This window comes from Oncorhynchus keta, unplaced genomic scaffold (assembly GCF_023373465.1).
Source record: "Oncorhynchus keta strain PuntledgeMale-10-30-2019 unplaced genomic scaffold, Oket_V2 Un_contig_1556_pilon_pilon, whole genome shotgun sequence".
Lineage (NCBI taxonomy): Eukaryota > Metazoa > Chordata > Actinopteri > Salmoniformes > Salmonidae > Oncorhynchus > Oncorhynchus keta.
Genome location: NW_026279390.1, coordinates 180001 through 197122, shown reverse-complemented (window position 1 = coordinate 197122; position 17122 = coordinate 180001). Strand labels below are relative to the sequence as shown.

General features: G+C 45.0%; 2 protein-coding genes and 1 long non-coding RNA gene across 4 annotated transcripts in view; all 3 read left to right on the top strand.

The window, feature by feature from the left end:
- Positions 1-465: 465 nt before the first annotated feature.
- On the top strand, positions 466-7056 carry upp1 (uridine phosphorylase 1). Of its 2 annotated transcripts, XM_052502385.1 has the most exons (8): positions 466-712; positions 957-1013; positions 1546-1663; positions 2352-2510; positions 3497-3611; positions 4945-5154; positions 5477-5623; positions 6028-7056. In XM_052502385.1, exons 2-8 carry the CDS (start codon positions 961-963, stop codon positions 6210-6212), a joined length of 987 nt encoding a protein of 328 aa, XP_052358345.1. In that variant the 5' UTR covers positions 466-712; positions 957-960; the 3' UTR covers positions 6213-7056. The 2 variants fall into 2 exon arrangements, with proteins under 2 accessions (XP_052358345.1, XP_052358346.1); XM_052502386.1 differs by lacking the exon at positions 1546-1663 and having other exon boundaries at positions 467-712.
- Positions 2527-3479, top strand: LOC127919037 (uncharacterized). Its single transcript, XR_008101695.1, has 3 exons — positions 2527-2870; positions 2928-3052; positions 3110-3479. It is a non-coding gene; the product is annotated as an uncharacterized LOC127919037 (long non-coding RNA).
- Positions 7057-8458: 1402 nt separating the features above from the next.
- stmn2a (stathmin 2a) overlaps positions 8459-17122 on the top strand; it is a 14853-nt gene continuing 6189 nt past the window's right edge. The window contains exons 1-4 of the mRNA XM_052502384.1: positions 8459-8626; positions 13638-13736; positions 15272-15444; positions 16036-16227. Of these exons, the coding sequence (XP_052358344.1) occupies positions 8608-8626; positions 13638-13736; positions 15272-15444; positions 16036-16227 (483 nt within the window). The 5' untranslated portion in view covers positions 8459-8607. The remainder of the gene's footprint in view (positions 8627-13637; positions 13737-15271; positions 15445-16035; positions 16228-17122) is intronic.

Genomic DNA, 17122 nt, shown 5'->3' with positions numbered 1-17122 from the left:
CTTCAATAAATTCCAAAAATTGCCAATAAACGTTCTACCACCGAAATCATGTTATTTTTGCCAAGTCTATTTGATTCAGAGTTGGGACATAAAGTTTGTATGTGAACTATTTGTAAATTGCATACTTTGTAAATTGCATAATTCCAGAGTCACTCGCGCATAAGAGGCGGTGCTAGCACATGCGCAGATCAGATACTCCGTATGCTTCTATTTTGAATTTACGACGATTAAAATAAACAGATTAAAGTGTTTACTTGACTATTGCCGTACTCGGCCAACTGCCATAATCCGTATAATCGAATTATAAATGCGCATGTAAACGTACTCACTAGTGACACCTTCATATACAGTCAATGGCAGGGTCATCACGAGTTGCCACAGCCACAAAGTCATAATTATGGCTAAACCCCGCCTATTTCTACAATTTATCTTCTTAAAATCAGATGTTAAACCCAAAGCAGCACTGCTAACCTTTTCATGCCTCAAATTTTAATTAAGACCAAAAACAAATTGTAGTTTTCATGAAGTTTTAATTTAAGATCTACACAATTTTGACTTTGTGGCTGTGATAACTAGTGACAACCCAACGTCAGTGACAAGTTCCTTAGCACAGCTTTCAATTAATGCATCTTATACATGTACTACATTGCAGATAGATATTTAGGAAACGGGACGCAGCATCGTGCATATGCGAATCATCCACCTGCTACAGGTAATCTACATATTCAATCGCTGTTTCTCTGACATACCAGCCGGCATATTTTTGGTAGTAGTCGATGTTAGCCTACAGACTACAATATGGGATACATCACATCCTCGCAGAAACCGATGTTCGTATCACTAACTGGACCAGCAGTGACGATATCTATGTCTGAATTTGACAAATCCAACATTTGTAAATCAAGTTAATTTCATGTGTTTGCTCCGGTGGTTTGTGCTTCTTACGTTTTTTCCAGGAATATGGCACCAGGACCAGGTTTCAGTGATGAAAAGAATGAGACATTGTGCGAGAGGTACAGTAACATCTAATAAGTAATGGTTGGATCACGTCATTGTCTATAACTATATCATCAAAGTGATTTGATTCGTGTTGTCGTCTGAAAATTAAATGAATTCAACGTCAACATGACAAATAACACCCGGATAAAGCTTTTACTTTTGTACTGTCAATTTTACATTGACTTTTGTACTGTACATTTTACATTGACTTTTGACAGTAGGCTGACCACTCCCTTTAATCAGTGGACTATATTTGAGTTAATCCGTAAAACCAGGAAACGGCAGAGAGGTGTGTCATCCAGAGAAATGGACTTCCTGCACAGAAGCACGTATCATTGAGCATTACATTACACCCTACAAGGATAAAGGAAAATGACTCACAACCAGGCGATTATATCCTATTGACAAACAGTAACACGAAGACAATGTTGAACATGTCGAAACCAAAACCAAATATGCTTCATGAACACGGACCCAGAAGTTTAGGAGGTCGTCAAATAATAGACTGGTCTTCCCTAAATGTCCTTGTATGATTGATTTTCTTAGTGAAAGTACTGTCTATGTGCATAACCCCCACCTGGATGGGATGAAAGATGACATTCTCTACCACTTTAACCTGGGGACCTCCACACACAACCTGCCTGCCATGTTTGGCGATGTCAAAGTAAGATTACTGATTGATTCATTAGGCTACTAGCTAGATTGCGTCAGTAAATGGACATTCATAACATCTTATTTCCTGATTCAATAAGGTCAGCTTTTCTGTATTCCTCACACATTGGGCTGGTTTACCAGATACAGATTAAGTTTAGTTCTGGACTAAAAAACCCTTTCAATGGACGTTCACCAAAGACCATGTGTTTTAATCCAGGACTAGGTTTATTGTATTGTTGTCTCTACCTTCTTGTCCTTTGTGCTGTTGTCTGTGCTCAATAATTGTTTGAACCATGTTTTGTGCTGCTACCATGTTGTTACCATGTTGTTGTCATGTTGTTGTCATGTTGTGTTGCTACCATGCTGTGTTGTCATGTGTTGCTGCCTTGCTATGTTGTTGTCTTAGATTTCTCCTTATGTAGTGTCTCTCTTGTCGTGATGTGTGTTTTGTCCTATATTTTAATTTTTAATCCAAGCCCCATTTCCCGCTGGAGGCCTTTTGCCTTTTGGTAGGCCGTCATTCTAAATAATAATTTGTTCTTAACAGACCTGCCCAGTTAAATAACGGTTAAATAAAATAAAAATTAGAGTAGGAATAATCTGTGTTCAGGAAAGCAGTCCTGTATTTCTATTGATGTTTTGTATTCCTTCCCAGGACGTTAACATTTACGTCGTCTGCTCTTATGTTCATGTCTCAGTTTGTGTGTGTTGGGGGCAGTCCCTGGAGAATGAAGTCCTTCATAGAGTACATTGCTGGAGAGCTGAGTCTGGAGGACCCCAAGGCTGAGTACCCCAACATCTGTGCAGGAACTGACCGCTATGCCATGTACAAGATTGGCCCCGTGCTGTCCGTCAGCGTAAGTGAAGAAATACAATACCACTAGCCATTTCAATCACTTCTGCTTTACTATAGGGTCACTCGATGTTAGTCGGTTTAACACTGGTTTCAATCACTTCTGCTTTATTATAGGGTCACTAGATGTTAGTCGGTTTAACACTGGTTTCAATCACTTCTGCTTTATTATAGAGTCACTAGATGTTAGTAGGTTTAACACTGGTTTCAATCACTTCTGCTTTATTATAGGGTCACTAGATGTTAGTAGGTTTAACACTGGTTTCAATCACTTCTGCTTTATTATAGAGTCACTAGATGTTAGTAGGTTTAACACTGGTTTCAATCACTTCTGCTTTATTATAGAGTCACTAGATGTTAGTAGGTTTAACACAGGTTTCAATCACTTGTAGTTTATTATAGAGTCACTAGATGTTAGTAGGTTTAACACTGGTTTCAATCACTTCTGCTTTATTATAGAGTCACTAGATGTTAGTAGGTTTAACACAGGTTTCAATCACTTGTAGTTTATTATAGAGTCACTAGATGTTAGTAGGTTTAACACAGGTTTCAATCACTTGTAGTTTATTATAGAGTCACTAGATGTTAGTAGGTTTAACACAGGTTGCATCTCAAATGGTACTCTATATTAAACTACTTTGGACAAGGGCTCTGGACAAAGGCCGTCACTAGGTAATATGCTGCAATTTGGGACGCACTCACAATGTTGCACCTTTGGGTGGAATTGTAATCCATGTCCTGGGTTTGAAAGGTAATATAAAGTAATAGAAAAGATTTATTTGTAAAATAAATGAACATGTTAGTGTAGCAGTGTGTTCTGCCGAACAGACTGAATTGAGTGGCTTCATCAGTGTCGTCCTTCTAACTCAACCGCGTTGCCATGAACTAGTGCAGACGAGGTCGCCACGCTGTCTGACGTGAGACTGTGGTGGTGGAATGTGCTACATCTATGACATCACGTGTCTCTCTCTCTCTCTCTTTGTTTTTCAGCATGGCATGGGTATCCCCTCCATCGCCATCATGTTACACGAGCTCATCAAGCTCCTCTACCATGCTCGCTGCACTGATGTTACCATCTTTCGCATTGGGACCTCCGGTGGATTAGGTGGGCCTAGAGAGTTTGTTTAGACGTTTTCTGTCTGGTTGTACTTCTCATGTGCTTTGGATATGATTTAATTCCTTTCTGATTAACCACAACACATCTGAATCCCACTGTAGTCAAACTAGTAATAACGCTAATATGGGGTGTTTCAATCAATCAATCAATCAATCAATCAATCAATTAAAGTCCTTTGATTAATCTAAATATGTGTTCCAAACGGCACCCTATTCCCTATATATGTATATATTTTTATTTAACCTTTAACCAGGCAAGTCAGTTAAGAACAAATTCTTATTTACAATCACGGCCCTATGGGCCTCCCAATCACGGCCCTATGGGCCTCCCAATCACGGCCCTATGGGACTCCCAATCACGGCCCTATGGGACTCCCAATCACGGCCCTATGGGACTCCCAATCACGGCCCTGTGGGACTCCCAATCACGGCCCTGTGGGCCTCCCAATCACGGCCCTGTGGGCCTCCCAATCACGGCCCTATGGGACTCCCAATCACGGCCCTATGGGACTCCCAATCAATCAATCCCTCAATCAGACTCCCAGTCACGGCCCTATGGGACTCCCAATCACGGCCCTATGGGACTCCCAATCACGGCCCTATGGGACTCCCAATCACGGCCCTATGGGACTCCCAATCACGGCCCTATGGGACTCCCAATCACGGCCCTATGGGACTCCCAATCACGGCCCTATGGGACTCCCAGTCATGGCCCTATGGGACTCCCAATCACGGCCCTATGGGACTCCCAATCACGGCCCTATGGGCCTCCCAATCACAGCCCTATGGGACTCCCAGTCATGGCCCTATGGGACTCCCAATCACGGCCCTATGGGACTCCCAATCACGGCCCTATGGGACTCCCAATCACGGCCCTATGGGACTCCCAATCACGGCCCTATGGGACTCCCAATCACGGCCCTATGGGACTCCCAATCACGGCCCTATGGGACTCCCAATCACGGCCCTATGGGACTCCCAATCACGGCCCTATGGGACTCCCAATCACGGCCCTATGGGACTCCCAATCACGGCCCTATGGGACTCCCAATCACGGCCCTATGGGACTCCCAATCACGGCCCTATGGGACTCCCAATCACAGCCAGATATGATGCAGCCTGGATTCAAACCAGGGATTGCAGGGATGCCGCTTGCACTGAGATGCAGTGCCTTAGACCGCTGTGCCACTCGGGAGCCCAAAAGTATGGCCCAAAAGTAGTGTACTTTATAGGGAATAGGGTGCCATTTGGAACACAGGCCTATAAACAAGCCATATTTGCTGTACATTGTCTATCCACTCTGTTCCCCTTTCTCTCTCCAGGCCTTGAGCCTGGCACGGTTGTTGTCACCAAGCAGTCAGTAGACGCCACCTTCCTGCCCAGGTTGGAGCAGGTCATCCTGGGGAATACTGTGGTACGCAGCACGGACCTGGACCAAGGTCTGGCTGAAGAGCTGCTCCAGTGTAGCAAGGACCTGGGTCAATTTGAGACGGTCATCGGAAACACTATGTGCACAATGGATTTCTATGAAGGTGTCGGTTATTATACGCTAATAATAATAATAATAATAATAATAATAATAATAATAATAATATAATAATATTATTATACGCTACTTCCCTTTTCTGCTTGTTGTCTCCGAATCTGTCTTTTTTTAAATGTTATGCTGTGTTAACTTGATACCTGATCTGTCTGTGCCCCTGTCAACTCCATTGCTGTCATTGTAAAGCCCAACATGTTAGGCATGACAGTGAGTGAGTTGGCATGATGGCACAAACAGACTGGTACTCAGGTTATATGGATGTGCCCTACTAGAGTTACTGTGTGTATCTAGCTGGTATTTTGTGTGTCCAGGACAAGCGCGTCTGGATGGGGCCTTCTGCTCCTACACAGAGAAGGATAAACAGGACTACCTGACCAAGGCCTATGAGTCTGGGGTTCGGAACATCGAGATGGAGTCTTCCGTGTTCGCTGCCATGTGTAAACTCAGCGGTCTGAAAGGTACCCCACGGGTGTAGTTGTAGCTCTCCATGATGACAGTACCAGCCGTATTAGCAGTGTTGTTCGCAGACATAAAGCTTTTTTTTAAATAAAGAAACAAAACCTTTGACTTTATATGCGTTAAAGATGAAATAAAGATGCATATGTATTTGAATAGATGTATTAAATATATGTGTTTTTACATCATATTCATTCCCTTGAAGGTCCTAATGTTGAACCTTTTGGTAGGATCAAAGTTCTGTATTGTGTTGCTGGTAAATAAATAGGCTGGTCCTTGATCTGTTTGTGTTGTCGTGCCAACTCCCTGTCTCATGTTCGAGGAGTTGGCATGATACTGTAGCAGACTGGCACTCAGGACTAGTAAATAATCCATCTCTGTCCTCTGTCACTGTGTCCCTCTGAAGCGGCCGTGGTGTGTGTGACGCTATTGGACCGTCAGAAAGGTGACCAGCTGATCAGCTCTCATGAAGTTCTCCACAGCTACCAACAACGTCCTCAGATACTGGTCGGTCACCTGATCAAGAAGATGCTCCAAACCTCAGCCTCAGTTCTTGACAAAAAAACGTTGCTCCAGGCACCGACTACATAACCCATTCAAAGGCACGTTTGTCTTGCCCTTTCACCATCTGAATGGCACACATAGACAATCCATGTCTCAATTGTCACAAGGCTTAAAAACCCTTCTTTAACCCGTCTCTTCCACTTCATCTACACTGATTGAAGTGGATTTAACATGTGACATCAATAAGGGATCATAGCTGAAGCTTAATGTTTTGTATACTCGGTGTAAGTGTAATTTAGGGCAGCACTGATTCACAGTCATTCATTCCATATAGCCTGGCTGCTTTCACTATGGATTTTCGCAATCATTCTCAATAGCAATCATTGACCGTATAGAAGCCAATATATATATATATCTATATCTATCATATCTATTGTTTCTGGATTGTAGCTAAGTGTAACCAAATTAGTATAGTAATCATGAGAAACATCAAACACACCTCTTACCTGACACTACCTCTGTTTTTATACCAAATAAACCAATGCTGAGCAAAGTAAAGTAGCTTGTTCCATAAGTTGTTGCTTTGTGTAACATTAGAAAATATATTAAACACAGTTTGTTTTTTAAAACGTTTTTTTTTAACCCCAAGCCTTTAAGATGAAATATTTTGTTTTAATTCACCAGTATGTATATTTTAGTTTTATATGCTGTAGCTATGGTAACGAGCAAATTATGAATATTAAAGATAAGACTTCTCTGCACCTCTTTAGCTACTTTGAAGACTTATCAACACTGCATTGTAATGTACTATCAAATGTTGCCCTGAAACCATAATCATACATTCAACGTGTCGTCCTGTTACTGAGAAAATATGTAACTGAGCGCTTCTAATGTCACCTAATGAGTAATAAAACCACAAATACTGTAAATATTTCAGTGTGATTCAAATGGGTTTATGTCATCAACCTTAGGAAGCAGCTAATGGGGATCCTTAGTAAGTACAGATACAGAAGCTGTCCCTGTACGGGAGGTTTCCTGGACACAGATTAAACCTGGACCTGGATGTAAAAGCAAGATCAGTGTAGACTCTCCATGGAAACTATCTTTATAGTCCAGGACTATCTGTGTCCGGGAAACTGGCCCACAGTGTCGGGCAGGCCTTGGATTTTCTGTCATGCATATTTCAGTTGATTGACTCTTGCGCCTAGCAGCATTGCCTTGTCTCATTGATAAATGCACTAATTCTCTATACCAACATTGTGATGATGCTCCATGTTTCCCCTTTTTGGCTGTGTCTGAAGCCATTCACAAGGTCTGGTAGCCTATAGCATACGTGAGCTAGGGGCGCGTTCAAGTGGGACCTGTGAATATGTTTAGGTCATGAATGCGTTCCATAGGTTTATATACTGTAATATACACTATATATACAAAAGTATGTGGACAGCCCATCAAATTAGTGGATTTGGCTATTTCAGCCACACCTGTTGCTGACAGGTGTATAAAATCGAGCACACCGCCATGCAATCTCCATAGACAAACATTGGCTGTAGAATGGCCTTACTGAAGAGCTCAGTGACTTTCAAATGTGGCACCGTCATAAGATGCCACCTTTCTAGCAAGTCAGTTTGTCAAATTGTTGCCCTGATCGAGCTAGCCTGGTCAACTGTTCAGTAAGTGCTGTTATTGTGAATTGGAAACGTCTAGAAGCAACAACGGCTCAGCCGCAAAGTGGTAGGACACATGAGCGCATGAACGGGACCGCCAAGTGCTGAAGCACGTGGAGCGTAAACATTCTCTGTCCTTGGTTGCAACACTCACTACCGAATTCAAAACTGCCTCTGGAAGCACAATCAGGACAAGAACTGTTCGTCGGGAGCTTCATGAAATGGGTTTCCATGGCCGAGCAGCCGCACAAGCCTAAGATCACCATGTGTAATGCACAACCTCACTAATGCCCTTGTGGCTAAATGGAAGCAAGACCCCACAGCAATGTTCCAACATCTAGTGGAAAGTCTTCCCAGAAGAGTGGAGGCTGTTATTGCAGCAAGGGGGGACCAACTCCATATTAATGTCCATGATTTTGGAATGAGATGTTCAATGAGCAGGTGTCAGCACACTTTTGGTTATGATGTGTATTTGTAAGTATTTAAACATTTCAAATAGAATACTTTATTCGTTTTTCCTCAAAATGTACCTCTGTAACATTTTTACTGTAGGCTATTCCTACGGTACCACTAGGCCTATTCTATTGCTGTGGATGGAATATCTGATCTCGACGAGAGATGCGCGTCAAAGGACGGAGGGTGGCCAAGCAATCTGCTCATGCGCAGAGACGCTCATAATTCAACCGCTCCCATCTTCCAGCTCGCTCCGCACCTCTCATCCTGATCTCAGCCCCCGGTCTAGTCTTTTTCGCTGACACAGTGCCTTAAACAATATTTTCGCCCTTCAGACCATAGCCGCAAAACACCCGCAGACAGCCATGGCCAAAACTGCAATTGGTAAGGATGCGAGTAAGATTTTTCAGCATGGATTATTGTTAGAGTTTGTTATAGGGATGGAGGCTGAGATCTGCGCGGACACCTGCATCGTCCTCATTATTTTATTACAGTATATGGGCCTGTAGGGACGGCAGCCAAAAACTGCTCTTCTAGATTGGACATTTTATGAATGTTATGATTTTATATCAAGTGTAAGATTTATTTTGGTTAATATGTTGGCGCGACTGTTTTTTTCTTATTTATAGCGGTTTTATTTACAACGCTGCACCTACTGCTGGTGATACGGCGGCGGCTCTAGTAGAAGCATAATGCAGAGAGACCCCACCCAATACGCCGGTCTGACTACCATTTCAACTCAGCTTGACAGGCTGAGATATCATTTATTTTTTCATTTATGTACTTTTATGAGTATACTCATATAACGGTTATATCGCTTGTTTGAGCTCGAATATGATAGAGAATCAATTTTAGGTGAATGAAAGGGGCGTGCTGACAATGCATTGAATTCAGTGGTTCATTTGTTGGGCTACAATAGTTAGTCATGTATTTGTTACCGTCATTTGGCTGATATGTATTTCGGATCATTTGGCAGTTTTGTGTGTTTTATATTACAGTAAATGTGGGTTACATTTAATATATTAAACAAAAAGTATAAATGAATAAGGGCCTTGTCATCAATATCAGCCATGATATGCCAAACAATGAAGCCTATAGTATTTTGTTTTAGTGGAGGATTCTACACAATGAAGGGGGAGAGAAAACTATTTGTTGCTTTATTTCTTGTTTGACATTTTTCTGAATTGTTTCTTTGTGGATCTGTAAAAGTGATTGATTATCCAAAAGAGTTGATTCTCTTTTCTGTCTAGTCTGACAATAGAATTAGCCAACTCTTAAAAGGCATAGGCCTACTTCCTGTTCTCTGATCTCTGTTTTACCGAGACATATTTGCTCCTGGTCTTTTCCATAGTGGCGGAATGTATTCTATGTTCAGTAGGGCCTCTATATTCTATCATGGAATGGAAATGGATCCATGCAGTTCCATAGGATCTTAGTGATTCTGATGACATGTGACAGCAGGCTGTGTTGAGCAGTGGGCCATGGCACGCAGGTGTAGCAGGCCGCCAGACAGCAGGCTGTGTTGAGCAGTGGGCCATGGCACGCAGGTGTAGCAGGCCGCCAGACAGCAGGCTGTGTTGAGCAGTGGGCCATGGCACGCAGGTGTAGCAGGCCGCCAGACAGCAGGCTGTGTTGAGCAGTGGGCCATGGCACGCAGGTGTAGCAGGCCGCCAGACAGCAGGCTGTGTTGAGCAGTGGGCCATGGCACGCAGGTGTAGCAGGCCGCCAGACAGCAGGCTGTGTTGAGCAGTGGGCCATGGCACGCAGGTGTAGCAGGCCGCCAGACAGAAGGCTGTGTTGAGCAGTGAGCCATGGCACGCATGGCAGGCGCAGGTGTGTTGAGCAGTGGGCCATGGCACGCAGGCCGCCAGACAGCAGGCTGTGTTGAGCAGTGGGCCATGGCACGCAGGTGTAGCAGGCCGCCAGACAGCAGGCTGTGTTGAGCAGTGGGCCATGGCACGCAGGTGTAGCAGGCCGCCAGACAGCAGGCTGTGTTGAGCAGTGGGCCATGGCACGCAGGTGTAGCAGGCCGCCAGACAGCAGGCTGTGTTGAGCAGTGGGCCATGGCACGCAGGTGTAGCAGGCCGCCAGACAGCAGGCTGTGTTGAGCAGTGGGCCATGGCACGCAGGTGTAGCAGGCCGCCAGACAGCAGGCTGTGTTGAGCAGTGGGCCATGGCACGCAGGTGTAGCAGGCCGCCAGACAGCAGGCTGTGTTGAGCAGTGGGCCATGGCACGCAGGTGTAGCAGGCCGCCAGACAGCAGGCTGTGTTGAGCAGTGGGCCATGGCACGCAGGTGTAGCAGGCCGCCAGACAGCAGGCTGTGTTGAGCAGTGGGCCATGGCACGCAGGTGTAGCAGGCCGCCAGACAGCAGGCTGTGTTGAGCAGTGGGCCATGGCACGCAGGTGTAGCAGGCCGCCAGACAGCAGGCTGTGTTGAGCAGTGGGCCATGGCACGCAGGTGTAGCAGGCCGCCAGACAGCAGGCTGTGTTGAGCAGTGGGCCATGGCACGCAGGTGTAGCAGGCCGCCAGACAGAAGGCTGTGTTGAGCAGTGGGCCATGGCACGCAGGTGTAGCAGGCCGCCAGACAGCAGGCTGTGTTGAGCAGTGGGCCATGGCACGCAGGTGTAGCAGGCCGCCAGACAGCAGGCTGTGTTGAGCAGTGGGCCATGGCACGCAGGTGTAGCAGGCCACCAGACAGCAGGCTGTGTTGAGCAGTGGGCCATGGCACGCAGGTGTAGCAGGCCGCCAGACAGCAGGCTGTGTTGAGCAGTGGGCCATGGCACGCAGGTGTAGCAGGCCGCCAGACAGCAGGCTGTGTTGAGCAGTGGGCCATGGCACGCAGGTGTAGCAGGCCGCCAGACAGCAGGCTGGGATAGTGGCCAGCCCTGCAGCAATGGGCCGCTCCACACGCTGCTGGCCTTTGCAGCAGTTGGCTAATCAGTATTGACAATCTGCAGTCTTCTTCGGACAGAGCTCTCTCTCTCTCTCGCTCTCTGACGCTGTACCTTAGTGGAGTCAGAGCTACTAGAACCTAATACAGTAGGGTGATAGTAATACACTAGGTATTTATTTTGGTGTTGAGGTAGAGACTTTGTGCCATATGGGGCCCTGATCCAAAGGGTGCCATTTTGAATTTGGACAGAGCCCGTCTCTTCTAAATCCCTCTGTCACTATTGAAGTGATGACTTCCTCGTAATAATGACAATTTAAACACTATTAAGATAGAGTAGCATCTAGCTTTTAGCTAATGCCCATTAGCTTACTGTTATCAGATCATGATAGAATTCATTAATAGAGCTCAAGTTCAACAGAAAATCATGATCAGTTATGGGCTGCTCTGGCAAGGCTTTTTATTATTTGATTTAACCAGGCAAGACAGTTAAGAACAAACTCTTATTTACAATGACGGCCTAGGAACAGTGGGTTAACTTCCTTGTTCAGGGGCAGAACCACAGATTTATACCTTGTCAGCTTGGGGATTTGATCTAGCAACCTTTCAGGTTACTAGCTCAATGCTCTAACCACGAGGCTACCTGCCGCCCCAACCACTACCCACTAGGCTACCTACCTGCCGCCCCAACCACTACCCACTAGGCTACCTACCTGCCGCCCCAACCACTACCCACTAGGCTACCTACCTGCCGCCCCAACCACTACCCACTAGGCTACCTACCTGCCGCCCCAACCACTACCCACTAGGCTACCTACCTGCCGCCCCAACCACTACCCACTAGGCTACCTACCTGCCGCCCCAACCACCTGTACCCACTAGGCTCCAACCTAACACTGTCTTTAATACTGAATGTTCAGTGGGCCACTCTGGCTCAGAAGGCTTTAGGCTGTCACTGTAAGCAAGCCTACTGAATGTTCTCTATGGGCCACTCTGGCTCAGACAAGGCTTTATACTGTCAGTGAGAAGCAAGCCTGTATGAATGTTCTCTATGGGCCACTCTGGCTCAGACAAGGCTTTATACTGTCACTGTGAAGGAAGCCTATATGAATGTTCTCTATGGGCCACTCTGGCTCAGACAAGGCTTTATACTGTCACTGTGAAGGAAGCCTATATGAATGTTCTCTATGGGCCACTCTGGCTCAGACAAGGCTTTATACTGTCACTGTGAAGGAAGCCTGTATGAATGTTCTCTATGGGCCACTCTGGCTCAGACAAGGCTTTATACTGTCAGTGTGAAGCAAGCCTGTATGAATGTTCTCTATGGGCCACTCTGGCTCAGACAAGGCTTTATACTGTCAGTGTGAAGCAAGCCTGTATGAATGTTCTCTATGGGCCACTCTGGCTCAGACAAGGCTTTAACACTGTCAGTGTGAAGCAAGCCTGTATGAATGTTCTTGTTACGAATCCCTTTTGGCCCGACAGTCTAGGGGGGGATGGTAATGAGACCCGTAACATAACTCATGCAAATTATTAGTGACAAAGTAAAAGTGTGAACGAAATAACCACGACAACAGAAATCTACCGTCAAACTCCAGGTTTTATTTATAAACACACGGTAATGGGGGGAGCAGGAAAAGGGGCTGAGCTGGACCCAAGGAAAGAAACAATAAGTATACAAAAACACCCCTAAGCTAGACTAGCCTACTTTAACAACAGCTAACTAACTAACCAAAAATACAGTGGGTGGTCCGCCCAGTTCTAACTAGTGTATTTAACAAAGTTCACCTACGGGTAGTGTATGCCCATGGGCGATTTGTCTTGGTTTCCCGCTTTTCCCACCAGCAACAAACAAACACCATAACCAAAAACAATACTCACAGGTGATGACAAAGTGCTATGAAGTGCTTTAAACAAAAGAGAGGTTAAGACACAAAGCGAGAGTGAAACACAGAGACCTACAGACATGGCATTTACAGAGAGATTGAGCTCTAGAACAAACAAATGATGTTTTTTTAAAACCATGGGGAAGGAACTGTGATAGGGTAGGAAATAGGAGGAGGTGTGTCTTCTGATTGATGATTGATTGTTGACTGATTGGGGAGTGATGATTTTCACCTGTGAGGGGAGAAGGAGAGAAAAGAAACACACACACAGGATACACACACACAGGATAACTGTATCCGTAACAGTTCTCTATGGGCCACTCTGGCTCAGACAAGGCTTTAACACTGTCAGTGTGAAGCAAGCCTGTATGAATGATCTTTATTCCACAGTCAATAAACAGCATAATGACAATGTTATCTCCTATAGGTGCCATTATAGTGTCTGACTCAAAAATGGCACCCTGTTCCCTATAGTGCTTTACTTTTTGCACTATATAGAGAATAGGGTGCTAAAGCACTATATAGGGAATAGGGTGCCAAAGCACTATATATGGAATAGGGGGCCATTTTGGACTCCTCCACGTAGTTAACAGTCTGGTGTGTTTGTATTCCCTCAGCATACAAAGAGAAGATGAAGGAGCTGTCTGTTTTCTCCCTCATCTGCTCCTGCTTTTATCCAGAGGCACGCAACAAGCTGGTCGTCTGTGAGTTCGAAGGTAAGAACCAGGTCACACGAGAGGTAAGAACCAATCAGGATAGGAAAGTTACTACAGATATTGCAGGAGTTTCCTCTTGAAATCCGACATGTCTGTGGTAAGGACAGCTTGGTTGCTGATTATCTCCCAAGGGTGGGCAGGTAATACGTTTTGTGTTTTGCGTTCAGCCAGTTTGTTGCCCTGGCTCACAATTTGTTTTGAGTATTGTCTTGGCCGAGCTCGTTCCGAGGGGACGAGAGTTATAGAAGCGTACGTGAGATTTTCAAAAACACGTGAGTTTTAGGAAACTATAAGAAAAATAAAAAAGAGGAAAAATAAGATTTTAATATAAAAAATATTTTTAAAAAATAAAATATTTACTGTATATATATAAAATACCAGTCAGAAGTTTTACACACCTACTCGTTCAAGGGTTTTTCAACAGGACAATGACCCAACACACCTCCAGGTAACCTCAAAGGCAAAGGGTGTCTACTTTGAAGAATCTTAAATATAACATATATTTTGATTTATTGAAAACTTTTTGGTTACTACATGATTCCATATGTGTTATTTCATCATGTTGATGTCTTCTACAATGTAGAAAAGAGTAAAAATAATATAAGACCAGTCCCCAGAAGACCAGACCTCAGAAGACCAGAACCCAGAAGACCAGACCCCGGAACACAGAAGACCAGACAGAAGACCAGACTCCAGAAGACCAGACCCCAGAAGACCAGTCCCCAGAAGACCAGAAGACCAGAACCCAGGAGACCAGAACCCAGAAGACCAGAACCCAGAAGACCAGACCCCAGAAGACCAGACCTCAAAACCCAGAAGATCCGACCCCAGAAGACCAGAACCCAGAAGACCAGACCCCAGAACACAGAAGACCAGACTCCAGAAGACCAGACCCCAGAAGACCAGTCCCCAGAAGACCAGACCTCAGAAGACCAGAACCCAGAAGACCAGACCCCGGAACACAGAAGACCAGACTCCAGAAGACCAGACCCCAGAAGACCAGTCCCCAGACGACCAGAAGACCAGAACCCAGGAGACCAGAACCCAGAAGAACAGAACCCAGAAGACCAGACCCCAGAAGACCAGACCTCAAAACCCAGAAGATCCGACCAGACCCCAGAAGACCAGACCCCAGAAGACCAGACCCCAGAAGACCAGACCCCAGAAGACCAGACCCCAGAAGACCAGACCCCAGAAGATCCGACCCCAGAAGACCAGACCCCAGAAGACCAGACCCCAGAAGACCAGACCCCAGAAGACCAGACCCCAGAAGACCAGACCCCAGAAGATCCGACCCCAGAAGACCAGACCCCAGAAGACCAGACCCCAGAAGACCAGACCCCAGAAGGCCAGACCCCAAAGGCCAGACCCCAGAAGGCCAGACCCCAGAAGATCCGACCCCAGAAGACCAGACCCCAGAAGACCAGAAGACCAGACCCCAGAAGACCAGACCCCAGAAGACCAGACCCCAGAAGACCAGACCCCAGAAGACCAGACCACAGAAAAAAATAATACATCTTTTCACTTGTTTTCAGACATGGAGGTGAAGCCAATCAACAAGCGGGCGTCGGGCCAGGCCTTTGAGGTGATTCTGAAGCCCCCCTCCCCGGTGTCAGATGCGGCCCACAGCATCACTTCGCCCCCCAAGAGGGAAGTGTCCCTAGAGGACATCCAGAAGAAATTGGAGGCAGCTGAGGACCGGAGGAGGGTGAGTAGTAGAACTATAGAACTAGAATGATAAAAACAGTAGGTACTCTAAGAAAAAAGATCCCAAAAGTGTTCTTCGGCTGTCCCCTTAGTAGAACCCTTTTTGGTTCCATGGTTCTACCTGGAACCAAAATGATGGCTGTCTGATAGCAGCTTTTTTCCCTTAGAGTGTATAGAATTCTAGATCTTTGAGTTGGCAACCCCAGGGCCCTGCGTTTTGATATAATCATTAATATACATATAATTAGAATCAACAGAACAGCTGTCCCATTCAAGTTCATATTCCGTGGTGGATGGATCGGCGGCCATATTGAATGTACCAGTCAAATTACTATTGTCTGGGCCTCCCGGGTGGCGCAGTGGTCTAGGGACGCATGGCTTTCGACCTTTGTCTCTCCCGAGCCCGTACAGGAGTTGTAGCGATGAGACAAGATAGTAATTACTAACAATTGGATACCACGAAATTGGGGAGAAAAGGGGGTACAATTAAAATAAAATACAACTTTTTTTTAAATTACTATTGTCTGAGGTGCTTTGACCATTCTAGTGATTTCAACTCTATGGTGACATCCATGGTCTCTTTGTGGTCCAGTCCCAGGAGGCCCAGGTGCTGAGGGCCCTGGCAGAGAAGAGGGAGCATGAGAGGGATGTGCTGCTCAAGGCCATGGAAGAGAACAACAACTTCAGCAAAATGGCAGAGGAGAAGCTCACCATGAAGATGGAGCAAATCAAGGAGAACCGGGAGGCCCACCTGGCAGCCATGATGGAACGCCTGCAGGAGAAGGTGAGAGAAGACTGGCCAGTAGTACTGTAGAAGTAGTAATAGAGTAGTAGAACCAGTAGTAGATGTAGTAGTAGTAGTAATAATGGAGTACTAGTAGTAGTATTAGTATAAGTAGTAGTATTAGTAGTAGCAGTAGTACAGTAGTAGTAGTAGTAGTAGTAATGGAGTAGTAGTAGTAGTATTTGTAGTAGTAGCAGTATTAGTAGTAGTAGTAGTAATGGAGTAGTAGTAGTAGTAGTAGTAGCAGTAGAAGTAGTCGTAGTAATAATGGAGTAGTAGTAGTAGTAATGGAGAAGTAGTAGTAGTATTAGTAGTAGTAGCAGTATTAGTAGTAGTAGTGGTAATGGAGTAGTAGTAGTAGTAGTAGTAGTAGTAGTAGCAGTAGAAGTAGTCGTAGTAATACTACTATGGCTACTACTCCATTAATACTACTGCCAGTAGTACTGAAGTAGTAGTAATAGTAGTAGTAGTGTTAGTAGTAGCAGAATGACTGTAGTAGTAGTAGTAGTAATGGAGTAGTAGTAGTAGTATTAATAGTAGTAGTAGTAGCAGTAATACTACTACTACAGTATTACCACTACTAATACTACTGCTACTACTACTACTGCAGTCCTACTGCTACTACTAATACTACTACAAATACTACTACTACAACAACAGTACTACAGTACTACTGCTAATACTAAAACTACTACTGGCAGTTGTATTACTGGAGTAGTAGTCATAGTAGTATTACTACGACTACTACCACTGCTACAACCACTAATACTACTACTCCATTACTATTACTACTACTACTATTACGGTACATCTGCTACTACTAATACTAATACTACGATTACTGCTACTAGTACTACTGTACTACTGCTACTACTAATACTAATACTACTACTAG